The sequence below is a fragment of the Ochotona princeps genome, chromosome 5 (assembly GCF_030435755.1).
Source record: "Ochotona princeps isolate mOchPri1 chromosome 5, mOchPri1.hap1, whole genome shotgun sequence".
In the NCBI taxonomy this organism is placed as follows: Eukaryota; Metazoa; Chordata; class Mammalia; order Lagomorpha; family Ochotonidae; genus Ochotona; species Ochotona princeps.
The window spans coordinates 49,368,915-49,395,781 of NC_080836.1; the positions used below are offsets into that span (position 1 = coordinate 49,368,915).

General features: G+C 40.9%; 2 protein-coding genes across 2 annotated transcripts in view; one reads left to right on the forward strand and one right to left on the reverse strand.

The window, feature by feature from the left end:
* LOC101536298 (bile salt export pump) overlaps window positions 1-26,867 on the reverse strand; it is a 109,096-nt gene that overhangs the window by 70,828 nt on the left and 11,401 nt on the right. Inside the window, exon 2 of the mRNA XM_058664245.1 lies at window positions 18,596-18,745. The gene's annotated coding sequence lies outside the window, so the exon portion shown is untranslated. The remainder of the gene's footprint in view (window positions 1-18,595; window positions 18,746-26,867) is intronic.
* On the forward strand, window positions 5,446-26,200 carry DHRS9 (dehydrogenase/reductase 9). Its single transcript, XM_004577085.3, has 5 exons — window positions 5,446-5,602; window positions 17,072-17,416; window positions 18,855-19,113; window positions 21,225-21,388; window positions 25,624-26,200. Exons 2-5 carry the CDS (start codon window positions 17,107-17,109, stop codon window positions 25,845-25,847), a joined length of 957 nt encoding a protein of 318 aa, XP_004577142.2. The 5' UTR covers window positions 5,446-5,602; window positions 17,072-17,106; the 3' UTR covers window positions 25,848-26,200.

Sequence of the window (26,867 nt, forward strand, 5' to 3'; positions counted from 1 at the left end):
GTAGGATAAAGGTCTCAAGACCTACATCACAGGAGGAGCAGCGAGCTGCATGGCTGACCTCAGGGACAGCAGAGGGAAAGGTAAAAGGCATCATTTTATTTGTGCTGTTTCCTCAAATGCCATACTCTATATTTTGGCAAGTTCTGAATTCCACCAAACATTTTACACCCAAAATTCATTCACAGGCAATTTGCTTTCAAACAGTTCACATTTTAAGATAAAATGCCATCCAAAAATATCAGATTCACTATATTCCATTCAGGCAGAACAAGGCTATTATTATATTCAAACAAACAGAAAGGCTATTAATACTTTCACAAATTTCAATGCGTACAGGGCCAACAAACATGGCAAACTCCTTGAACCCAGCAGATCCTGATCGCAGGCTGTTTCAGACATTGCAAATAGGTTGAGGGCTAAGTTAATGTAATATATTGTTTATTGTTTCCTTTAACATTTAGCCAAGTAATTTTGAACAAGGAAAACCTGGGGCCTGACCGGATCTGTTTATTCATATCTAAAACCCATGAATTGCATGGCACTGGGTAATACTGCTATGGTGCAAGCACAGGCTCCAGTCGATAGCCACAGGGAATACTTTTTATGTTTTTTAGGAAACATCAATGAGGTTATTACTTTTTAAAAGATTTTATTTATTTTATAGAGAGAGGTGGAAGTGAAGCAGGAAGAGGAAGTGGATGGGAGGGCGGCTGTGATGGATTGGTGGGTCGGGTTGTTAGGTGCCATGAGGTTGCAGCAGATTGGTGGGCAACCAAAATGGTGTGAAGTTTGCGAGCTGTGGGAAGGGAAAGCAAGAAGCGCTGGGTCCAAAATGGCAGGGTGCTTCAGGGTCAATGTCCAAATCACTACTCACAACTGTAATTTAAATTCCTTATTACAGATCATTTCAAATATATTTATAATTAGATGGACAAGGCTTGGCACAGTAGACTAGTGGCTAAAGCCCTTGCCTTGCATGAACCAGAATCTCATGCGGGTGCTGATTTGTGTTCTGGGTGCTCCACTTCCCATCCAGCTCCCTGCTTGTGCCCTGGGAAAGCAGTAGAGGATGGCCCAAAGCCTCGGAACCCTGTGTCCGGATGGGAGACCCAGAGAAGGCACCCAGCTCTTGGCTTTAGATCAACTCAGCTCTGGCCGTTGCAGCCACTTTGGGAGTGAACCAGCAAATGGAGAATCTTTGTGTCTCCTTCTCTCTGTATGTCTGCCTTTGCAATACAAATAAATAAATAAATCTTTAAAAAAAAAGCAAATGAGCGAACATCAACAGCTTACACACCCCTCAGCAATCTCATCACCAACCCAGAGTTCATCCCACCCCAGTCACACCCTCACCTATTCCTCTCAGCTCCATATTATTCTGAAACAATTCCCAGACATTATATTATTTCATTCACTATTATTTAGGCAAATTAGGCATGCAATGGAATCAAAAGAATATTGTTTCATTAAAGAACCATACTCACAATATCACCTCAAAAAATGTAACAGCTACTTATTATCATCAAGTAGCTCAGCTCCAGCTATTGGTGCTCAGCTCTGGCTATTGGGGTAAATTGTCTCTTTGAATTTATATTTTCAATGAAACTACATGAATATTAAAAAAAAAATCAGGCCCTTGCTGCTCACTCACTGCAGATTGGTGTTGGAAAGAGGAAAGTGTTTATTTCAAGAAGCCAGCTGTCTTGGGGGTAAGCAATCTCTGGATCCAAAACATGCCCTTTCCCCCACGACAAGCCAGCATAAAGGGTTTTCAAAGGGATGGACTGGAAACAGGCAAAGGTTAGAGAAAACAATGAATTCAGTCAATGGAGAATTGAGCAGATTTTCACACTATGTTCTGATGGTGGTCCAACCGGATTTTCCAGGGTGTCAGCCTATCTGGAGATTTCCTGATAATGGAGCTCAGCTGTTTGCAGGTTCCTGAGATTCCTGTGCAAATATTATTCACTGGTAACAGGAAACTTCCAGCACCAACAGCTGATCAGCAGCTGAGAATACTCTAAAATAGGGTCTGAAGAAGTTAGGTCTAACTGCTTAGAATCATCTCTAACTGCTCTTCATGGATCCCAGTTAGTTCTTTCCTACTACACAGTATTTTCATATTACACAATCAGATATGTCTAGCAGTGGCTCTTAATCTCATTTACTCCTTTCCTCATGTCAGGGAAGATTCTGGGAAAAAGAAGTCTAGGACTGAAAGAAACCAGGAAACTCAACAAGAGGATCAACCTTAAGCCAAGAAAAATGTCTTAGTGTTCTCCATGTAATGGTCACACAAAAGGAGTACTACCTCCTTCTCTCTTTGAGAGCCACATTTTGCTTACTAAGCCTCCACCCTGATGTCTCACAAGTCTCCCAATTACTAGGAATTCTTAGTTTTTCTGGTCATCTATTATCTCCATTGTCATTCGTCTTCTCTTTAGCTGTGACTGCATTTCCAGAACAAAGACATCCCATATAATACTCTTCACCCTACTGTTCAACCCAGGACCACTTTGGATAATCTGATAGAATCTCTACAAATAAAGAAAATCTTTCTTAAAAAAAAATCCATGAATGTCTCTATGACTCAGTCCTTACTATTAGTATTTCTAAGGATTTTACATGTGGAAGTACAAAAGATTAACTCAGCTTCATTTTGCATTTAGGAGAGTCATGAAAAACTAAATGAGTAACAAGGCTCCTAATTTTGACCAAGTCTATCTATGCAGGTCAAAGGCATTGTTGGTATAAATAGGGTGACCCAGAGCCATGTTCCCTTTAGTATGGAAATAAAAGAACTGTCCATTGCCAAAGAAAGGAGGAAAAAGACAAAGTATGCTTATAAAAATGTGAAGTCATAAGACTAATTTATACTTATGCAGAAACACACTGCACTGACAGTACCTTGAAATAAAAGATTACATTTGTATATCAGGAAGGAGGAAGTCAATATACAACACCAGCCTCAGAATTCTGGCAAGTTTCACAATGGAAACACAATCGACCAGTCTGCCCCGTAGGGTAAGTGCTCCTTTCCATGTGACTCTGATTTCAGCATTGGCTGCTGTTTAAACCATCACAATCCTGTGTAGTTACAAGAAGCCTACTGAATATTGCCTAAGACAGCCTTGGGTTTGGGTATTCTTTGGATCTGGGTATGTTCTGCTGTTTGGAAAATGATTAACAAAGGCAAAAACATGGGGAAGCTATAGACCTAGAAGAAAAAAGAACCATTTCTGAAAAGCATTTTGTAGGTGGTAGGATCTAGCCTCATGTCTGTATCATTACAGTCCAATTATGAAAAATTGGAATTACATTTGGATGAAATTCACAGTACAACCTTTTTGTTTTTTTTAAATAGCAAAAAAAATTGAATGGTAATTTAGCTTTGGATGTTTTTATACTGGCATATTACCTTTGATGACAAGAAGTTTGTTATAAGAAGCGTTCTGAATAAAGTTGTATTGTAAAGGGGTAGAAAAAAAGACAGCTTAATACTTAAGTTGAATTGCCACACCACCACGGTTACAGCCTGCAGTAGGCACTGCTTATAGATGATTCCCTTAACCGAACAAGAAGAATGGAGGGCTCCCTGACAAAGGGACACTAAAACTGATCTCTTAAATTTTGCACACTGGAATTGATGAACATATTAGATAACAGGACAAGAATTCCAGTTCCCTAAAGGGCAGATCAGTCTAAATATTTGACTCAAGAGTCTATTTGGGAAGTTTTTAAAACAGAACTTTGTTGGATTCTTGAGTACACAAAACTTACTCTTATTGCCAGCTTTCATGCTCCTTTTCCCTTCACTTTCACACTGTCTGAGGTTCTGTCCACTTCTCAGGAACCCTAACCTGTCCACAGGAAGCATCCAGTGTTAATGCTTTCTATATGCGGATTGACGTCAATGTGGTTTCTTTAAGGGATTTTATATTTAAGTCTTACTTTGACATGGGGAATGACAAAGGGGAAGAAATGTGTTTGGAACATTTGGGACCCCATGTTTACCTGAGTACATTTTAAGCTTTAGGCTTTTGCTGTTGTTCTTTTAGAGAAAAAAAGATTCCCCATTTAACTAATTACTTCTAAAAGATGTATTTATATATTTGAAAGAGTACAGAGAGGGAGAAGGAGAGAGAGAGAGACAGAGACGGAGAGAAAGACAGAGATCTTTCATTTGCTAATTCATGCCCCAGGTGGCTGCAATGGCCAGTTCTTGGTCAGACTGAAACCAAAAGATTTCTCAAGCATCTCATGTGGATGGCAGGGCCCACACACTTGGACCATCTTACACTGCTTTTGCCAAGTCATCAGCAGGAAGCTGGATAGGAAGTGAAGCATCAGAACACGAATCAGTACTCATGTTGGATGCTGGTACTGCAGGAAACAGCTTTACCCACTTGGCCATAATGCCACCCCACCCATTTAATTCAAAAGGTGACAGTGTGTCTTACCTGTGCCCAGGTGGATGTGTTCATTCACATGCTTACCCCAGCTGAGGCACCATGAGTTGTATTTTTCTTTTTAAAAGATTTATCTGTTTTGGAAGAGTGACAGAGAGAAGAGTTAGAGAGAGAGACAGAGAGAGACAGAGAGAGTTCACTCCCTAAATGACCAGAGCTGGACCAGGCCAAAGTCAAGAGGCTAGAATTGCAAAGAAGGAAAACAAAGCCTGGAAAATGCAATGAACACAGCCATAAGCCACATACAGTGAAAATGAAAACAAAAAATAGCAGTGGAAAAGAGTTTCTACCAATCTGTGTGAGTAGAATCGGGTGGCAGATTAGAAGGCTGAAGGGGAGAGATTAAGCCCTCCCTCATATTTGTCACCCAGAGCCTCGATCCTTCCCACTAAAGCCCCAGGACATGCCAGAACATCTAGGAAATGTTCTAAACAGAGCAACTCTGGGAGAGAGGAAGGTATCCTTTCCCATTATAAGTGGGCACATATGCAGAGACCACATCTGTAAACTAGCTTGCCATACTTTAAAATATAAATTAAGACCAATAGGTACTCCCCAACCATGTTTCATTAAATTGTTTTAACCTCCCTGCTCCTTCAATCTTTCTTAAAAACAGTAAAAGAAAATCTTCAGGGACTAACTTCTCCTTAGGAGAAGCAAAGGTAGGCTACAAGAAAGAACATGAAAACGATTCCTAACTCGAAAATTAAGTTATGACAGCAATGGCCTAGACCATTTACAAAATATGTTACATTATTCCTGCTGATGAATGTGCTCCAGCATTTGCACATGTATGGAATTCATTCTGTGAGCAGCTCAGCTGAGTTCACCAAAGATACCATCAATTCCTTTCGAAACACGTGATCTCCAGTTTCTTGGCTTTCTTTATCCATTGATGAGAGACTGAGTCATCACTCAGTGTCACAAGCAGTGACTCAGAGTGAGAACAGAGCCTAAGGAGTCTTCACATGTGTAGGCTCTCAAAGCTGGCCAGAGGCCCAGGCCCCGTGATCTCAGGAGGATTTCTTGGTCAGGGTGGCACAACTCTTCCTTCCCCTGTGCTCAGCAGGAAGGCTGCAGACAGCTGAGCAAGTCTTCTAGAGGCATCTGTATCTCGGTTTATCCTCACAAAGGTAACTCATGAGTTTTGCCATTTCTTTCTTTTTTCATTAGCTCTGCCTGAATTTTCTTTGGCTTTTCTCCACATTTATAGAAGGATTCAAATTGTCTTTCAAGCTGTGGTTAACTGTGACTATTATTATTTTTTGAATGTAATATATTGGAAGTCAGGGATATTCAGAGTCCATCTCACCATAGGAATGGGCTAAGGGTTGTCTAGGAGCTCAGCTAGACCCTTCCAGGTGCCTCTCTGACTATCCCTTTGCATCCACGAATCATATTTAAATTTATATTTTGTTGTTATTCCTTCTGTCTCTGTTTGACACCATCTTTAAGGCTTATGATGAATGAGAAACTGGAGAGGAAAGAGCCCAGAAAGCATAGGAATTTTAATGAATTTCTTATAGGGTAATTCCCAACAGTGTCCATTTGGTACCTGCATCCTGTGATGATGGCAAATGATGCAGTGCTTTGCTGTTCCAGAGGGTGCTGTGACTCAGTCTCTATAACTTGATTTTTAACAGGCAGGGTCAGTGTTTAAATAAAACACAGACTGTAGGGTTGGCCAAATGACTCTGAGCTGTCTCACTGTACCATCAGGCAAGGATAGGGACTATGTTTTCTCCTAATATCCCTTGGCACATACTCGGTGCTCTGAGAGTCTCCTTGGCTGGATGCTACATACAGTGAGAGTTGATGTTCCACCATCTTTGGGCTAAAAATTTTTTTTTGGATTTGAAAAGGATGCTCAATTTTTGCAACAACTATCAATGTTTAACTAGAAGCAAAAAAAAATCCTTCCCTCACACATTTCAATTGAGGGGACTACTTCTTAAGGAAGAGGATCTGAAAATCCTGACGTTTCTTTACTCCAAGATAACTGTGACTGAAAGACAGAAAGCTCTGAACACTCCTGCTGCATCTATTTAGACAGACTCTACTGCTAAGCCTTCTCTGATACTGCAGTTCATAATATACTCAAACGATTTCTTCCAGTTGGCAATTTATAGCTAGTAACTATATATAAAGTCATTGTAACTTTAACAGTTAAATTTTAATGTACCAAGATTTTCAAAAACTGTGTCAGCAAAATAGTAAACCTGAGATGAACTGGAGGTTATTCAGAATTAATGAAGTTAGGATGAATTCTAGTGTAAGAATTTTTAAAAAGATTTATTTCTTTTTATTGCAAAGTCAGATATACAGAGAGGAGGAGGGGAGAGAGAGGAAGATCCTCCATCCGATGATTCACTCCCCCAAGTGGCTGCAACAGCCAGGGCTGAACTGACCCAAAGCCAGGAGCCAGGAGCTTCTTCCAGGTCTCCCACGCAGGTGCAGGGTCCCAAGGCTTTGGGCTGTCCTCGACTGCCTTCCCAGGACACAAGCAGGGAGCAGACTGGAAACTGTTGCCCATGTGGAATTCTGGCATGTGCGAGGCAAGGACTTTAGCAGCAAGGCTACTGTGCTGAGCCCCAAGACTTTTGAGGAAAAGCAGAATCAAATACTTTCATCTCATGAATTAAATGTGCCAAATGTTAAGTGCAGGGATCCTCCCTGTGTGAGAGTAGACTAGAACACCTCCTCATTGAGGCAAAGCTGCTCAGAGTCCAGGAGGCTGTCTCCACCGTGTTTAGGAAAGCCACCTGCACAGTTCTACATGCTCTCCTTGACCTGCTGTGCTACCACCCAAAGCACACCCTGGCGAATAAGGGCTGCCCACCACACTTCTCAGAAGAAATACAGGACTTCAAGACACTGCAGTTGCCCAGGAGCTCCAGCATTCATGATTTGTGATGCAAATATTCAAAACCATCTCTTCGGACTATTTTGTATTCTATGGCACAATTTTTAAATAATCAGGAGCAGGTCTTTGACCTGTTGGGCATGGCCCTGGGAGAAATGTGAAATTTAACTCATTCTGTTGAGTAACAAAGATCAGCTCTGCTCTATCAGCATCACAACCATAATTGTCTTCACCATTAATTTAATGAGACCTTCAAAACAACATTTGTTGCTAAATGCAAAGCGGCCCTTGGCTCCAATTGTTAAATTTGTTCAGATTTCCAGATGCCCAATTGGAACAATTTTTCCACAGCAACATCATTCTTTAGTCTTATTAATTACAATTTCTATTAATTAATACTATTATTAAAACCAAATGTTCATTTTTCTTAAAAATGCAACAAAAATTTCTAAAAGGCCATGTGGATTAGAAAGAGAATTTTTATTTCACCTCATTGGAAAGGTAGGTACAGAATATGATTCTGTGTAAGTTAACCAGGTTTATAATATTTAAACATACAAGGCATATACATGTTTGACTACTGCCAGCATTGAGAAGGCATGTGTAAGCAAATCCCCAAAAGTCTCCTGAAAGCTGTGGCTATGTGTGCTCTGTTTAACGCTGTGTTTGTGTCAAGCCATTAAGTTGTTAACAAAAGGCCAACGACAGCAAACAGAAAGTAAATAAAAATTCTAACAACTACTATTAATGTGATTGACTAGTTGCAGAAAACCTTTCATTGAGTTAAATGGAAATAAAATCAACCAGCTGGGAGGAGCTATCTAGAAAGAACTGTAGAGTTCTTGTACGATGTACACCTTACAATATGACATGAGACACTGCTTTCTGTTCTAGTTTCAAAACGATGCTACTTATTCGTAAGGAGTGAAGGAATGTATATATTAGATGTGAAGTGGAAAAGTCTTATTTTAAAATTTTTACTAGGAAAATAAACACAGGAAGAGAGAGAGTTAAGAGAAGCAGGAAACAGAAAGACAAAAGGACTGCAACCTAGAGCAGTGTTTTCCTCTAGCCCTAGACAGGCAGTTTCTGCTTAAGCTCAGAAAGTGGCAATTGAAAGAAAATCATCAGTTCTCCCTTCTTGGTTCCTTTTGAATCTGTGGCATGCAGAGAACTTTCATGAAGGTGTTTTCTTTCCTCCCATTGATTGAGAATGTACTTATGTGTTTGCAGTTGTTCCTTCTTTTCAGTCTAGGAGTTCAGAGATTACTAAGTTTTCATTCTAGCCACTCTCCTTTTGTTAGATAGCTAACACATTTCTGATTTTTAAAAATGTATATATTTGGGGCCTGGCGGCGTGGCCTAGTGGCTAAAGTCCTCGCCTTGAACCTGCTGGGATCCCATATGGCCGCCGGTTCTAATCCCTGCAGTTCCACTTCCCATTCAGTTCCCTGCTTGGGAAAGCAGTCGAGGATGGCCCAAAGCTTTGGAACCCTGCACCGGTGGGAGACCTGGAGGAAGTTCCTGGCCCCTGGCTCCAGATCGGCACAGCACCAGCCGTTGCACTCACTTGGGGAGTGAATCACCAGACGGAAGATCTTCCTCTCTGTCTCTTCTCCTCTCTGTATATCTGACTTTGCAATTAAAAATAAATAAATCTTTTTATTTAAAAAATGTGCATATTTGACAGGAAAAATATAAGAGCAAAGAACGACATTCCGTGTTGTGGTTCACTCCCCAAATGGCTACAATAGTTGAGACTGGGTCAGATCAAAGCCAGAAATTGAAAATTCAATTGGATCTCCTATGTAAGTGATAGAAACCAAAGCACTAGTTCATTAGCAGAAAGCTAGAAGCAGAGCATCTCAGTGGAGTCTTAATTACTGCACCAAGCACTCACCTGTTGTAACGTTTTAATGTTAAATGGGGGTAAATATTACATGAATACCCAAAATCCTTTAAGCTTATCAAAGTCAGAAGTATGAATATTCTATTATTGTAGTTACTCTTAACCTGTTGCTTGGATGATTCAGAGGCCTCAAACACTATTCCAGTTTTCAGCAGCATCCTGGAGGTAAAGAGGAGACTTTTTCCCTTCATTGCTTCCTTCCTACTCCAGCATTTACTGAGCATCAGCTTAAAGTCTAATACCCAGGGGCCAGCGAGATGCCCAAGAGGCTAATCCTCAGTCTGCAAGCGCCAGCATCCCATAAGGGAGCCGCTTTGTACCCCAGCTGCCTCATTTCCCATTCAACTATTTGAAAGCAACAGAGCACGGCTCAAGTCCTTGGGACACTGCACCTGAATGGGAGACCCAGAAGAAGCTCCTGGCTCCTGGATTCAGATTGGATCAGCTATGGCTGTCCTAGCCATTTGGGAAGTAAATCAGTGAAAGGAAGATCTTTCTCTCTATCTCTGCTCCTCTCTATAAATCTGCCTTTCCAAATGAAAGCAAAAAAAAGCTGAATGTTCCATAAGGCACAAATGAAGTGTTTGCAGGGATCATGAGGAAAATGGGAATACTGATGAGAGTGGCAGACCCACTTGGCCGGGGTGTTGTGTCAGAATCACGACCTCCATGTATCTTGAACTGATTAATCTGCATTCTGAATTTCTTCCTTTGTCTTTAAAGTAAAGATTATTATAAGATTTAGATGAGATAATCTTTATAGATCCTAGCAGAGGACCTAGAACCTGGCAAGCAGTTGGTAACAATCTGATCAACCAGGAATCCTGAGGACTGTGGATTTCCTAGCATATTCTGAATTCTGTAGGCTCAGATATCACTTACCTGAAGGACATCACAGAGGATACTGTAACAGCTCAAACTCAAAGTACTCAGTCAGAATCCAGGCATTGCAAATGCCATGAAGGTTATTTTTATTATTTCTAAATTCAGAGATGATGTCCTACATAAATTTTTTTATTCACTGCCTTCTGTCCTTCTAAAAGGAAAAAGATATTTTTAAATCATAGATATTAATTCTTATGGCTATGGGATATGAGTAATTTTTATAGGTAATACAACTTTCATATTAAAGCCATAAAAAAATTAAACTTTTATTAATGAGACACTACCAAGGAACAAATAACAATGCCTCCCACAAGATTAATTTTGGGCCTTCAAGACAAGGAAGCTCTAGACCGAAATGATCTCAACTGGAGGTGACTTTATCCCCTATGGGACATTTTTCCCATGTCTGAAGACCTGCTTGGTGCTCAGAACCGGGGGAATGGTTCTAATGTCCTCTAGTGGGTAGAGGCTATGATTGCTGCTAAAGACACTAACTAGGTCAGCAGTCTGGGACAGCTCTAGTGGGAAGAGCCCGAAAGTCAGGATCCACGTGAAGAAAGAGAACTCAACACAGACAAAGCAGAGAAGCAAAATGTTACCATACGCATTCTTTGTGCAAACTTGCCCAGGGGAGTACAGGAAGCGGCACCCAGATGCTTTATCAACTTCTCAAGAGCTTGTAAGTGCTCAGAGAAGAGAAAAGCTTGTCTGCCCGAGAGAAGGCGAGGCAGACAAGGCTCATTAGATCCCTCCTAAAGGGGAGACAGTTCAAAGATCCAAATGAACTCAGGTGATGTTTTTCAGCTTTTTTTTTTTTTTTTTGGTCTGTTTTGAGTATTGCCCAAAAAATTAAAGAAAAACAGGCCTGAGATAGTTGTAGCCTACTGGCTAAAATCATCGCCTTGCATGCACTGGGAACCCATATGGGTGCCAGTTCATATCCAGGCTTCTCTACTTCCCATCCAGCTCCTTGCCTGTGGCCTTGGAAAGCAGCCAAGGAAGGCCCAAAGCCTTGGGAACCAGCACCCATGTGGGAGACCCAGAGGAGGCTCCTGGCTCCTGGCTTCAGATTGGATCAGCTCTGGTCGTTGCAGCCACTTGGGAAGTCAACCAGAGGACAGACGATCTTTGTCTATGTATCTCCTTCTCTTTGTATATATGCTTTTCCAATAAAAATAAATAAATCTTTTAAAAAGTTAAAGGAAAACATCATCCATCAGTGATGTGGCAAAGAGACTGGAGAGATGTCGAATAACGCTGCTGTGGGATAAGCAGCCTGATGAAGAGAAGGAAGTTAAAAGAAAAGGATGGAAATGATATTGCCGCATTCCAAGCTAAATGAAAACCCAGTACAGCAAGTCAAGGGGCTGTTGAGGCAGAGAAAAGTAAGGAAAGGGAAGGAAGAGGAGGAAGATGAAGAGGATGAGTGGAAAGATGAAGATGACAATGAATAAGCTGATTTCAGTGCAGGTCTTTTCCTTTGTCTATAAAGCATTCAACTCCCCTTCCCATACACAACTCACTTCTTTTAAAGAAAAACTGAAATATAAGGCTGTGCAAGATTTTAGCAAACACACGAATGAATCAGTCCCTACTGCTGGTATTTGCAGTAACCACTAATCTTGCCTGGTATGGCATGGGGGTTAGGGGTTGAGGATGGTAAATTGGGATGGAAATGTAAAGCAGGTTCTTGCTGATGCACAGCACAAATTGGTTCTACATGGAGACAGTGGATTTTTTTCCATCTTTAGTTATCTCTGATGCAGTGTTAAAAAAATGTGTTGTTTGGTTAGCCAAATATCCCTCTGTAATTGTAAAAAAAAAGAACAAAAGTTGCAATTGTTTTGCTGACATTCTAAAATGCTTCTGTGTAAGTACAATTTTTATTAGAGAAATTGCTGTGATACACAACACAGACCTCACACAAAGATTGGTGGCCTGCAGAGCACAGTTTCTGAGGTTGCAAAGTCATGCGCACATCTGCGCAGTCCACACATCAGGGCCCTCACTGAATGTCAGGGACTGATCCTCACATAAGGACAAAAAGGCCTCTCTTGTGTCGCGGGGGTGAAGTCACCCTACTTTACCATATACTCCTTGAGGTAAATGCTATGTTTTATTTGACAGACAGGAACAAATAATTTGCCCAAGAGCTCTCTGCTGGTAGAGAACTGATATTGACTCTGTCTACCTGTGTGTGAGTTCAGGGTTCCTAACCACTGTGAACCTCCTTGAGTCATGAGATTTGGGACATCCCCTACCCTCATCCCAAGCCAATATTTGGTGAGATAGATCTGAAGACTTAGTGATAAGCAAACAACTCAAGTAGCTACAGTTAGTGCCCCCTATCTGAATTGTCAGGACAGGAAGCCACGGGCAAGTGACCTCAGCTGGCAGTGTGGTTTAGGTGGCCCTCTCGGGCACTGTTACTCAATTACTTCTCACTGGCCAATGAACTAATTGGCCATCAATTGCCTTCTGTGTACGGTCATGTTCTCAGTAGCTTTAACTGGGAACTGCAGTTCAGAAGTGATACTCTGGCCAAAATATTGGTAGAAGAAAAAGATATGTGTTGGTCTGTGCTGACCTAGTCCAATGACCTAGCGGCGTTTGAACCTTTTGGCCAATAATAGTTGGAATAAGGACAGGCTTTGCAAAATTTGAAGTCAGCATTGGCAGTACCTAGGATTCAAACTACAGGTTGGGACACCATGGTTTGAAACTCTGAAATGACCTTCAGCCCACAGATGTACCTCCTGTGGACAGTACATTTCATTGGGAGGTGATCTTTAAAACCAAAAATATCATTCACTACAAGCACTAGTGTGATTTGCTGTTACTTGTACAACTGAGGGATGCGTTTAAGTTTCAGTTACAGTTTAGAGAAAAGACAGAATCTTTGCCTTCTCCAAGTGGATTCTGAATTCTATCCACAGACCCTCTCAAGGTATGGAGCCTCTCTGCCTGTTGCCCTTTCATGCACATCTGTATCCACCTACCTGAATGCAAGCTCACTTTGGGATTATAACTCACCTTCATACATAGGAAAAAACCTGTCTTCCTGTGCCTGCTTCCATCTGATCTTTAATTTGCTTTCCCCACCTCTGAGAACTTGTGCCGGTCATTGTACTAGAGGAGAGGGGTCATGAGAGTTGACAACACAGGAGCAACCACCACTGCAAACATCAAATGTTGCTTTTGGCTAAGTGGACTCTTGTGCTCACCTCTATGGGCAAGGTCATTGTGCTGTTGCTGCAAGCAAACAGAGATTCTAGTAACCAGTGCCTCCCTCATCTGTTCCTCACTGTGGAAGGGCGTGACACCCCATCCCCCAATGGTCTTGGCAAATTTGTTTTCTTGAGCCTCTTTCATCTTATGAAAAAAATTAGATAAGCCGGGGCCTAGCACATTAGCCCAGTGGTTAAAGTCCTTGCTTTACATGTGCCAGAATCACATATAGGCATCAATTCCTGTCCCAGCTGCTCACTTCCCATCCAGCTTCCTGCTGGGGCCTGGAAAAGCAGTTGAGGATGGCCCAAAGCCTTGAGACTCTGCACCCACATGGGAGACCCAAAAGAAGCTCCTAGCTCCTGGCTCCTTGCTTTGAATAGGCTGAGCTCTAGCCATTGCAGCTCTTGGGGAGTGAACCGGCGGACTGAAAAGCTTTCCTTCTGTATCTCCTGCTCTCTGTGGATCTCCCTTTCCAATAAAAGTAAAATACATTTTTAAAAAATGAGATAAGTAATACACCCTAACTCAAAAGCCTGTTGAGAAGATCAAATGAGACCTACATGTAGAAGTTGCTTACTAACATAATCCAGTATTTTCTGGTTCTTATGTTTGTCCTTGGCAGACCCAACGATAGCTATAGTTTGCTGCATCTAGTCCTGGGGTCATAGAATCTTGCAAACATTGACCTTCTTGAAGTAATTTCCTTGGAGAGTGATATTTCAGTGAAGGCTATGAAATCCATTAAAAGAATACACTGAACATTTTGTTATTCAATAATTTTTGAGCTACCCCAGACCTGAGTAAAACACTTCATATTTTGATATTTCCCTCTAAATTTTTGACAATTAGCAATTTTGTCTCTTCTTTAGCTGCAGATCTTTTGAAAGAAAAAGATGAAAGCAGAGCCTCAAATTTACTTGAATAGTGAAGAAAATATATTACATTATGTCTTTTTTTAAAGATTTATTTATTTTCATTACAAAGTCAGATTTACAGAGAGAAGGAGAGACAGTGAAAGATCCTGCATCAACTGGTTTACTCAGTGGACAGAGCTGAGGGGGTGCAAAGTCAAGATCCGGGAGCTTCTTCCTGGTCTCCCACACAGGTACAGGGTCTCAAGGCTTTGGGCCATCTTTTGCTGCTCTCCCAGGCCCCAAGCAGGGAACTGGAAGGGAAGTGGAGCAGCTGGGACAGGAACTGGTGCTCATATAGGATTCTGGCATATGCAAGGCAAGGACTTTAGCCACTAAAGTCCTTTAGCTTCTGTGCCAGGCCCAACAATACGTAAATAGTCTGTTCTTTATATAGCAGTAGCTTTAAACTGTTTAATATTGTATTCACATTTAAATTCCTTACCAGAAAAATATTTTCTATATAGTATTTAGAAAACATATACCAAAATAGCAAGAGGCAAATGTGATTAGTGCTATCAACTTTTTATGCATTTGCTGTTCACCTTACATATAATCCGAAATAAATGAACAATTTCTAGAAATGGTTCATATTTAAAACTAAAAATAATCTTCAGAAAACTAAGTCCAAAGTTTATGAAGTTGGTTGGTCTTATAGTTCATTTTTGAACATGGTATCCATGAACAGCTACAATTCCATAAACATCTATATCAAAACCTTAATTAGGATGTATATGTTGTCCTCTTTGAGGCATTAAAATCCCCTCTTGGTTTTAAGGATGCCTCTAAAGGTGAAGACACTGTGTGGATGCAGAAGAAACTTTCTGAGTCCTGAGGGAAAGAGATAAAAATCTTCCCCTGTGTCTGCCCCGCTGCCCTGTGATGTTCCCTTTAGCCTCTGTACTCCCCAGACTCACAAAACCAGGACAGGCTCTGCCTGGCCCAGACCTGAAGGTAGGTAAACCCCCAGATTCTTGCTCACTTCCTCCTTCTGAAGAACTTGCTTTCCCATAATCACCAGTGCCCTATAGCAGGAGGGAGGTAGGCTGAGGTGAACAGTAGCTTCTGAGGAAAAATGAAAGGAAGCAGCTTTCCTGTTTCATTTAGGGCCTAGACCATCTACAAGCCCTAAAACGGCATCAGTGTTCCAGCAGGTTCTACTGTATCCTGAGTCAAAATGTTAGGTTTACACTATAAATTTGCTTTACTTTGCTCTCTCTGCAACTGATTTTCTCACAGGGGGTTGATGCCTACAGAGGATTCAATTTGAAGTTTTGGGATTCTGATATTGTACATTGGCCAGCATTTCTGTCTATTTTCTTTGCTTTGTTCTCACCCTTTCTAAGTGAACTCACTGCTAGCCTCCCTCTTTGATGCTCTGCAATGAGTTCTTTGTGGTTTTTTTTAATAATTTATTATTTTTAAAAATAATGATTACATAGTTGAGCAGGGTGGGAAAGATCAAGGTTTAGGGAAAATTGGGTGAATTCATTGCTTCCAAATTTGCTATTTCTTCTTGTTATTCCTGGGGGAAGGGGAGAGACAAAGGGGAAAACCACTCAGGACTTTCCATACACCCCAGTACCCAGGGATGAGGAACCGCCACCTCATATGAACCCAGAGTCTCAACGTGTGCATACTCCTAGGATTCTGTCCAGGTTTGGATAGTTCTGAAATGCTGCCGATCCAAGGATGATGTCACCCTCCCAATGACCATGGTTCCATTCATTGAAATTATTTGCTGTCATCGTTTGTTTGGGGTTGTTGTCCAGTTAGTTCTGTTCTGCTACAGCACTAAATGTGCTGTCATAGTCTCCTTTTACAACAGGGCCAGTGTCTACTGCTCCACCTTTTTCATTAAGTATAGCATATTCTCGCTGGAGAGTCCAAGAAGCTGGGCCAGGTGTTCCAAGCATCGCCAGATCCTCCACCCCTGGGCTCCGAATCCAACACCCACCTATTATGCGGGCCCTGGGACCCAGACTAGGAGACCCAAACCCCGCCAGATTCCCCACCCAGGCTTCACAGAACCAACATCCACCTAAAACGTGGGTGCCAGGATCTGGGCCAAGTGACCCACACCCCACCCATTCCTCTGTCCCAGGGGCTCAGGAACCCATCCCCCACCACACACTTGGGCCTCATGACTTGAGCCAATCTATCCTACCCCTGTCAGATCACCTGTCCCTGGGATTCACATACCTAGAACTCCTGCTGCAATGAGTTCTAATGATATGAAAGTTGGACTGAAGTCAATGTTATTTTATTTAAAATAAGAAAATGGAAATCAAAATGGAAACATGTTCTTAGTGATAGCAACAAAATGCTTTTCTCTTCCTGAAGGTCTGAATATAACTGGAAATTTCATACAGCAATAAAATTTAAGTTATATTTCCTAATAGATTTTAAAGCTATTCTATTCTTGAATGTCATGAAATAATTTAAGTGTGATTTAACTGTGAGAGTGAGTCTGTTTAACATGGAAGAATTCAAGTATGAAGTTAATGTCATCACCCCACATAAGTCCTGTTGTCTCCAGCAACCCAACAGTTAGTGTCTGCTTTGCTGGTTCCTCTTTCTTCAGTTTCTCTGGATACCATCTGGTTAGTTTTCATAGCACTTTAGAAGAGCGGTTTATTATTTAAATGGCCACCTTCTCAAAAAACCAAACCAGAGTCACTTTTTTAACCAATCAAATGTGTTATCTCATTTTCATCAATCCTGCCCTGTAACAACTTAATGGTTCTAATTTGAATTTTCTCTTTCCTTTTGAATAATAGACTCTATCATCTTTGTGTTGTAGGACAAAGGAGTACCACCATCACACACAGGGGGAGAATGTTCATTTGGGTATTAGCCCTGCTGATCCTCTGTTATTGTCTGTGGAATTATAAAGAACAAAAGATCACAGATATCACAAATAAGTATGTTTTCATCACCGGGTGTGATTCTGGCTTTGGAAACTTGGCAGCCAGAACTTTTGATAAAAAGGGATTTCGTGTAATTGCTGCTTGTCTGACTGAATCAGCATCAACAGCTTTAAAGGCAGAGATGTCAGAGAGACTTCACACTGTGGTTCTGGATGTAACTGACCCAGAGAATGTCAAAAGGACTGCCCAGTGGGTGAAGGACCTTGTTGGGGAAAAAGGTAAGAAGCTGACTGTAGGGGCCAGGAGCTTGAGGGCAAGAAATGAAGGCAAAGTAAAACACATTCAGTATTAAATGCCTTTCAAGAAAACATGTCTTAAATACCTACTGTGGATTCACTAATCTTAGGATAGCTTCTAGATGTTTCCACCTCACAGGCTGTCTGTGCACATTGGAGGCAGCCCACGTTATGCCCACAGCCTCCTGAACCAATGGGTCTATTGACTTCTCAGGATTTCTTCTAGCAAAGAGTAATTCTTCCACACATAGAGCAAAGAAACTTGCTGCTAATTCATAGGAGGCTATGAGAGTAATTAGAAACCAACATCTGGATACCTGGGACTCATTTTTCACTATGAAACAACTCCAGAGCTTGCCGATTTTCAATGGGCAAAGTGGAAAAGGACTCAAAAACTTTGATCTAAGCAACAGAAGTCATGGTAGGGAAGTGACTCTCGTCACTCAGATCACTTCATTGCTGGATTAGAAGATCTTTAGTGACTCTGGATGAAGATATTTCATGGATAAATATAATGGGGTTCACAAAAGAAAAATGTGGTTTTTTTCTATTACATCTTCGTTATGTGTTCAAAACTGTGAGGTTCAAGTGGAAGGGGGATTTTTAAAAATACTTACTTTACTTAGAGACAGATGTGGACAGAGGTCTTCCACATGTTAGGTCACACTCCAAAGGGCTGAAGTGACCAAGACTTGGTCATGCTGAAACCAGATCAATCTGGGTCTCCCACATGAGTGGCCAGGACTTAAATACTTGGGGACCTCTCAGTGCTTTCTTAGGGACATTAGTGAGGAACTGGATCAGAAGCAGAGCAGCTGGGACTCAAACTATATTGCTCCACTGCTGGAAGCAGGCACTACAAGCAACAACTTCACCCATTGACCATAATGCTGGCCCCTCCGGGCAGTGTTTTGATAAGGTTCTAGATGACTGTAAGCACGTACATTTCAAACATCTTTTACATTAGTAAATGTTTGCCATCATAAAGCAAACCAAGTGAATGATTAATTTTTTTTGCCAGAAACAAGTGTGAAATAGACTGATACCATTCTTTTGCTCATATTCATTGAAAATGTTCTGTAACTTTGCCATCTAACAAGGTAGGAAAACTGTACAAAATTACTCTACATTTAAAATTAAAAAGCAGAAATTTTCACTCACAGAGAATTAGTATTTGACAGTCTGAACCAGGACAGAGCAGAGTAACAGTAAGAATATTTTGCAGTAACAGAACTTTAGCTAGTTCAGCTTAGCTTGCCACTCTGTGCTGTCACTTCTCCAAACTACAAGTTTTCAAAGCAATAAAATGACCTAAAGGAAGAAAGGGCATCACTGTGAGGAACAGGGGTATATTTCCCTGAATGATGCTGTATCAGTGCTGTCTTCTACTATACTTCCTTTCCTTCCTATATATTTGCAGGTCTCTGGGGTCTCATCAACAATGCTGGCATCCTTGGAAGTTTGGCTCCCATAGACTGGCTGACAGTGGAGGACTACAGGGAACCTATTGAAGTGAACCTGTTTGGACTCATCAATGTGACACTCAATATGCTTCCCTTAGTGAAAAAGGCTCAGGGGAGGATTATCAATGTCTCCAGTGTTGGGGGTCGAGTTGCAATCTTTAGTGGAGGTTATAGTCCCTCCAAATATGCAGTGGAAGCCTTCAATGACAATTTAAGGTAAAGTAACAACTGGCTTATTAGAAATAACAGCTGCTAACAATGTGTTGAATGCTTAGAATGTGTAAGATACTTCACTTAGTACTTCAAATTATTCCCAATTTATAGATACCACTGAAAATAAAAAATAGGTGACTATCCCAATTTCACCTACCTGAGAAGTGTTAGAATTAATATCTGAACCCAAATATGTTGAATTCACTTACTTTTGCATTATTGCGTGATACTGATAGTGGTGTTAACTTCATGTTCAATAGATCAGTTTGTCCATAGGGAATCAAATAGATAACCAGAAACCTGGGCAGGTCAGTTGCAGACACAAAAATTCTGTCTTATTTAAACCTTTAGTACAAAACTTAAACAGCTATTCTATGCCTTCTGTCCAGGTTTCATAGCTTCTTTCAAGGGGAGAAAGGAAAAAAAAAGTTTACTCCATCTCACCTGAAACCAGGATCTATCCCCGTCAATTCAAACCTCTTGAACTATAAGTTCAGCCAAGGTTCCACCAGGAAGTGGTGGCATCTTTTGAAATTGGATAAAAGAAATAGAATTTACTTAAAGGACCATTTACAAGTGTGAGAGTTATGTAGGGAAACTCCCAGGTATAGTGTAGTATTTAACGACGAATGATAGCAGGCACATTAATATTCATAAAATTGAGGGTCCAAGATAAAGGGAAGTTTCTAGAACCTGGAACGTAGAGAACTGTCACCTTCATTCAAGAAATGAAATAGGCAGTGCTGATATCATAAATACCTCAACTTTCTCCCCTTTCCATTTGACCAAGCGGTTAATGCAATTCATTCTTTTAGGATATGATGCAGTCTGAAGGGACAGGAGAAACAAAGGAGAGCTATTCAGCTGAATGATGCTGTGGAAGACAAGAGAGAGGGCAAAATTAGACACTGTATTTCTTTCAATTAGTCCACATATTTATTCAACTAGTATTTGTTATAGAGTTTATGTTGTTGAACATGGATCTAGGATTAACTCAGGTAAATATTAATATTCCACCGAGGTTAATAAAGATACGGCAATTCTATTTTGCCATTTAGCAGGTTTCCAAGTTTGTTTCTCCTTGGAAATAAAATATTAGAACAACGTTTCTAAAACATTAATGTGCATTTGAATTACATGTTATTCTCACAGCAGGGTGGGTAGTTATGTTTTCCTAAACGCTCTTCCCATGGCTACTTCCAAGATTCAATAAAAATAAATAATAAATCTTTATTTAAAAAATCTGACAATGAAGACTTCCATAAAGGAAGTAGTACTTCCTTACATATTCCTTTTGGAAAAGGAAACTAGATTTAGAAACTGATTGCCAATGTACTGGTTTCCAAAACATGGGTTTACTTTATTTTTTTTTAGCTTTTCTTTTCTTTTTATTTTTTTTTACATTTTATTATTATTATTATGATTTTCTGATAAAGTTCCATAGGCTGCTGGTATTTCCCTTATCCCAGTCCCAATTCCCCCCTCCTTGCTCCTCCATATCATTACTAAAGTATAGTTCTTCATACACAGTCATATGTCCATCACTGTGGGCATGGACAATGGCAGAGAGTCCAGAATCCTCAAAACATGGGTTTACTTTAAAGGCAGGGGAACCATGATTCTTCTAGAACCTGATAGCAAATGAGTAGGCTTTTGGTTTTCTGATAAAACAAACAAAAAACCTCGCTCAAGGAACATGTTAATCAGATTAAGGATAATCACATTGGATACTTTAGTGTAACCTCAGTCTTGCCACGGTGTCTGCACATTCCAAGGATAGGGGTGAGCTTGCCCATCGAGGCAAGTCATTCAACATTTCACCATAAAAAACTTCAAGTACTCAAATCCATCTTTAATCAGAATGCTTGTCAATTCAGGAAGGAGAGGATAGGTTAGAATAGGGGCTGAGCCCACCCAAATCTCTTTCCTGTTCTGCCATTAAGCAACCTTCACTTCACCACAAGGCACTCAATTCTGATTCCATGAAAAGACTCATGAGAAGAAAATCATCTAAATAGCAAATGTCCTCCAAATATTAGGTCCAAATTGATCCCCATCAGTGGACAGACTAAAATAAGCGTAGATTCAACATTTCCCATGCGTTCTCTTCACAGACGAGACATGAAGGCTTTTGGTGTGCATGTCTCATGCATCGAACCAGGAATGTTCAAAACAGAAATGTCTGATGCCTCAAAGGTAACTGAAAAACAACTCGCCATTTGGGAGCGTCTCTCTCCCGACATCAAACAGCAGTATGGAAACAGCTACATCGAAAGACGTGAGTTTCTCAGTAGAAGCAATGTCCTCTTACATTTTTACCCTAAGTCGAATGCAGGCAACTCAAATGTAAATAAAAATTCCAAGTTTTCAGGAGGAGATACCACTAGGATCTTAAAGATCTTCTTTGCATGTTTATAAGCGTTTAGTAAGAGCCAATTTCTGTATTATGCACTGTATAAATTGTATCATTGACTCCTCAGGAGAATTGGTGAAGTAGTGAACAGAGGCATGAGAGGGTGAAACACTCCACCAAGGTTATATAACTCCTCCTCATTATGCCAGGACTGAGCTGTGGCAGGCTGATTCTGGAATCTGGTCTCTACACATCCCTCCTCTTTGTTAATCATCAAACACTCGCTCATCATTGTTCAAGGATTCACAGTTTACAAAAGATAGAGTAAGCTCAGGCTTTGGTTCTTACTAGCTCACAATCTGACAATGAGAAAATACTCAATTGAGACCATAAAGTAGACTATATAGCATCCAAGAAACTGATCCTTCCTAATTGTACTTTATCAGTTCCAGAGTGGTGCTAAATTATGTGTCTCCTAATTGCCCAAGGAATTGAGACCAGGACAAGAAAAATGTTGTGTAAGAAGCTTTAATGAGACAGGTCAGGTTTGAATAGGGCCTAAAGGGCAGGAAGGAATTAAGGTGGAGATGTTTTAGAACAGAAATATGGAGGAGGAGGAGGAGTGATAAAAATAAGCCAAAGTGTAGTCAGGAGTGGAGGGATAACAATAAAGATTAGATAGTGAAGACTGACATGTGGTGGACATTTGCTCGGTTCTTGTCACAATTCTAAATGCTTTAGTGGGATCTCGTTTTGAATCCCTCAGAGATGCAGCCTTTAAGCACAGTGGTTAAGACATCACTTGAGGCACGCACATCCCAAGTCAGAGGGTCTAGATTCAAGTTCCAGCTCTGCTCCCAGTTCCACCTTCCTGATAATATACACCCTTGGCAGCAGCAGGTGGTGGTTCAAGCAGGTGGCTCCCTGGCACCCACAAGGGAGAATGGGCACAGACTGTGGCTCCCAGTTGGGAGTTAGTCTGACCCTAGCTGTTGTGGACATTTTGGGAATGGGAGTACTCTGTTCTTGTGATTCTGTCTCTTTCTGTGCCTTTCAAACAAAGAAAAAGAAAATTAGGGGGGAAAAATCTTCATCAAGAGACAGACTTCTGTCACCTGCATTTTTCAAAACTAGATTCAAAAAAGTAGTAATTTACCCAAAATTACAGATAGTAGGTGTAAAGAGCTAAACTTGCAGCCAGCCAAGCTTGCTGCTACTCTTTCTTGGCCACTAAAATGTAACCAAAGCATTGAAGATTTGGGCAGGCATCTTCACTCTGGACTCTTTAATCCCTCTCAAACTGCCTGATCCTATTAAAGTTACTTGGTAGCTCTCCGACGCTTAGTGAACTTCCACTTGGCCTTGAACAATGTGCCACCTCAATGTACGTCACTCCATCCCTCTGAATTGTGAAAGTCTTTATCAGTGGACATGCCAAGACAGACTATGGCAAGGCTGAAAGGCTGGAGTTCTCAAGCCAGAACCACATGGGGAGGCTTTAAATAACTGTCTTCCCCAACCATCATTACCCATCACATGGGCACACACACACATCCACTCACAAATGCATACTCACTATATATGTAAATACATAAAATCATATATGTGTGTGTATACATATCAAATTATTTTTTACATAATCCCTGACTCAGGTAGCCTGCTTCAAAAATAACAAGGTTTTGAGTTTAACTTTACAGATAGTTCTTTTTGAAACACATATTTTTAAAATTCAAGTTGACATATGATAATTGTGCATGTTTATGGGGCCTGGTGTGATGTTTCAATACATGTAATAATTTGAGTAGGGTAATTGACAATATCTGTTATTTCAGATATTCATCATTTTTATGTGTTGAAACATTTAACATGCTAATAGTTTTGTAGGTTTTCTTTTGGATTTACTTTATTTATTTGAAAGGTAGAATTAAAGAGAGATGGAGAGATAGAGAAAGGGAGAAAGATTTTCCATCTGCTGACTCACTCCCCAAATGGCCACAAAGGCTAGGGCTGGGCCAGACCAAAGCCAGGACCCATGATCGTATTCTGGGTCTTACAAGTGAATGCAGTGACCTGAGGTCTTTGACAATCTTTAACCACTTTCCCTGGCATGTTAGTAGGGAGTAGGATTGAAAGTGGAGCAGGCAGGACTCAAACCAACACCCACTGGGAATACCAATGTTGTAGGTGGTAGCTTTCCCCCCTACACCATAATGCTATCTCTCAATTGCTAAACCTAGCTACAATATAATTCAATAAAACACTGTGAGCTACACCTCCTACACTGAATGTTCTTACTATGATTCTTTCAAGTCAGAACTTGGAGATCAGCCAGATTCATAGTCCCAAAGTAAATTATTAAAGACCACCTGTTTTCATTTCCCAGGCTGGAGTAGTAGGAATTAGAACAGCCACCGAGACTTACTAGATCATTTGAATAATTTGTGCTTAGTGTGGCCTATTTTTGAAAAGAAAATCTAAAATACACATTTTTCCTTGAAAAAATGTAACTCAAGTATGTTTTATGGGTCTACTTTGAATTTTCCTTAATATCTATCTATTTATTTATTTGAAAGGCAGAGTGATAGAGAGGAAGAGGCAGAGAGAGAAATAGAGACCTTGCAGCACTGAATCACTTCTCGAAACGTAGACAATAACTGTGTCCGGGCCAGGCTGGAGCCAGGAGCCAGGACCTCCACCTGGGTTTCCTACAGAGATTCCTGGAGTCCAAGGACTCAGGCCAGCTTTGGTTACCTTTGGAGGTGCATTTAGCAGGAAGTTGGATGCAAAACACGATATCCAATGTCAGAAACAGTGGCTTAACCAACTATCCCATCATTCTGAGCCCTCCTATGAATCTTTTGAGGAATCACCATACTATTTTCCACAGCAGCTACTTGAATTGACATTCCTACCAACAGTAGCAGTGTAGCCTGTCCTCCACGCCCTCATCAGGACTGCTACCTTCTGCCTTGTCTTGACAGTCATTGTAACAAACGTGAGATGATACTGTGGTTTTGCTTCCTTAATGATGAGTGATATTGAACATTTTTATATGTATGTTGGCCATTTTATATCTGTCCATCTTTCAGTCAGATGATCGCTCTTGAGCTGAATTTCTTATAGATTTTAGATAGTAACCCCTCAATGTATGTATGATTTACAAATATTTTCTGCCATTCCTTAGGTTGTCTCCTCAGAGCCTTAGCTGTCTCCTTTGCATTTTAGTTTGAGGCAATTCCATTTGTTTGTCCTTTTGTTGCCTTGCATTTGGGGTCATATTTAAAATCATGTCTCAGACCCATGTCAACTAGTTTTTCCTCTTATACTTTCTTCTAGCTGTGTTATAGTTTCAGATATTTTATTTAAGCCACTAATTCGTTACAAATTAATTCTCTGTGTGGTATGAGTCAAGGGCCCTATTTCATCCTCCTGTTTATAGACATCCATTTTCTCAACACCATTTTTGAAGGACTGTGGTTTCAAACCATTACCATTCACTTCTAAAATACCCACCCTCCGAAGTTTTCTCAGCTCCTAACTCATACATTCCATTTGTCTGTAGACTGGAGTGCATAGCTTCTTGAATTAAGGCATTTGGGGCTGTTTTCTTTGAGGAGTTAGTGAGGAATGTGGCATGTGAGAGCATTTTTGCATCTACACATGCACTAACGCACATATACACCCACATCCCTACACACCCAGTGCTTATATTCTCCCTAAAACAGATTAGGAATCAAGCTAATAACTTGTTAGACTTGGGGCCCTCATGCACTTGATGAAGTATGATTTCCTCGTTACTTTAAAGCAGTGATTCTCCAAGTTTAATATTTGAGTCTGCAGCATCAACTCTCTTGGAAACCCATTAAAATGGGAACATTTGGGCTCTACTCCACTCTATGGGGTCAGAAACTCTGGAGATGGAACCCAGAACCAAGCTGTGTAAGATTCTGCTTCCCACACAAGACTGACAGCCACTGGGCTAAGGAAAGCACTGATGGATGCTTTTCTGTGAGATAGAAAGACCCTCTCGGTGCACCTCCATTATAATGGCAAAGGCAAAATAAATTTCCTCACAGGCATTCTCCCCTTCGCACACTAGCTTCCCACTTCATCCTTTCCCTGGCTTTGAATACTAAATGTGTTTCTATCTCTTGTTACAGGTAGAACCAAACTGAAATTCAATTCAGCATTTTCAAACACGAACCTCTTCTTGGTGATACAGTGCATGGAGCACGCATTGACAAGTATCTTCCCTAAGACTCGCTATGCTGTTGGAAAGGATGCCAAGACTTTCTGGATCCCTCTGTCATACATGCCAGCAGCTTTGCAAGACTTTCTAGTGCTGAAACACTCTGTGGAGCTGGATAATCCCAAGGCAGTGTGAATAACCTGACCACAAATGCCTGCCCCAGGCTATGAGAGTCACTGATTGCAAGGGCACATCTCCTTTTAAATCACGTTCGTGGCCTAACCTAACCATGATTCACTTAATCATGTTTATTTTGTTGAAAGAAGGTACCCTACCAGCAATGGTGATACCCAGCATCCCTTCTTTAGCTTTCACTGAGAAGGACAAGGAGGCTGCATCACACCACCAAGTCCTACCCAACACCAAGGGTGTGACTACCTGGTATAAGGCCAGGGCAGTTCAAATATTTCTCCATCCAAAATCATTTGCATCACCACTTTTTTACAGAGTACCTCCTAAACACTGAATTCTGTCTCATCAAAATATTAAAAGACGGGTAACATAGTTTTCTTTCTTGTTTAATTTTTTTTTCCCCATCCACTGGCTTACTCATCAAAATCTTGGAATGGCTGGGGCTGGGCCAGGGCAGGAGCTGGGAATCAAGAATGTATTTCAAGAGCTTCTTCTAGGACTGTCAGGTAGGTGCAAGGTCCCAAGGCTTTGGACTGTCCTCTACTGCTTTCTCAGGCCCCAAACAGGGAGCTGGATGGGAAGTGGAGCAGCCAGGACAAACCAGCACCCACCCATATGAAATCCCAGCAGATGAAAGGTGAAGACTTTAGTAACTAGGCTATCAGGGTGGGCCCAGACTTTGGATAATTAATCATTAGGCAAAATTCCCACTCCCAAACAGAAAAGAAATTCTGACCCATGCTACAGGGACAATTCTTAAAAACATTATTATAAGCAAATGGGATTAGATACAAAGTGACAACATCCAGATTCCACTTGTATGAGGTGCCTAAATAGACAAATGCCTGGAGACAGAAGGTTATTGGTGGTTAGTAGGGTCTTGGTGGAGGTGATTGGGAGTTACAGATTAGTCGGGATAGGCAGATTGACAAGAGGAAGTAATTTTAGAGATGAACACAGTGATGGCCACATGACAGTGACAGTGCCAGGTGTCACCAAGCTGCACACTGAAAACCTCAAAAG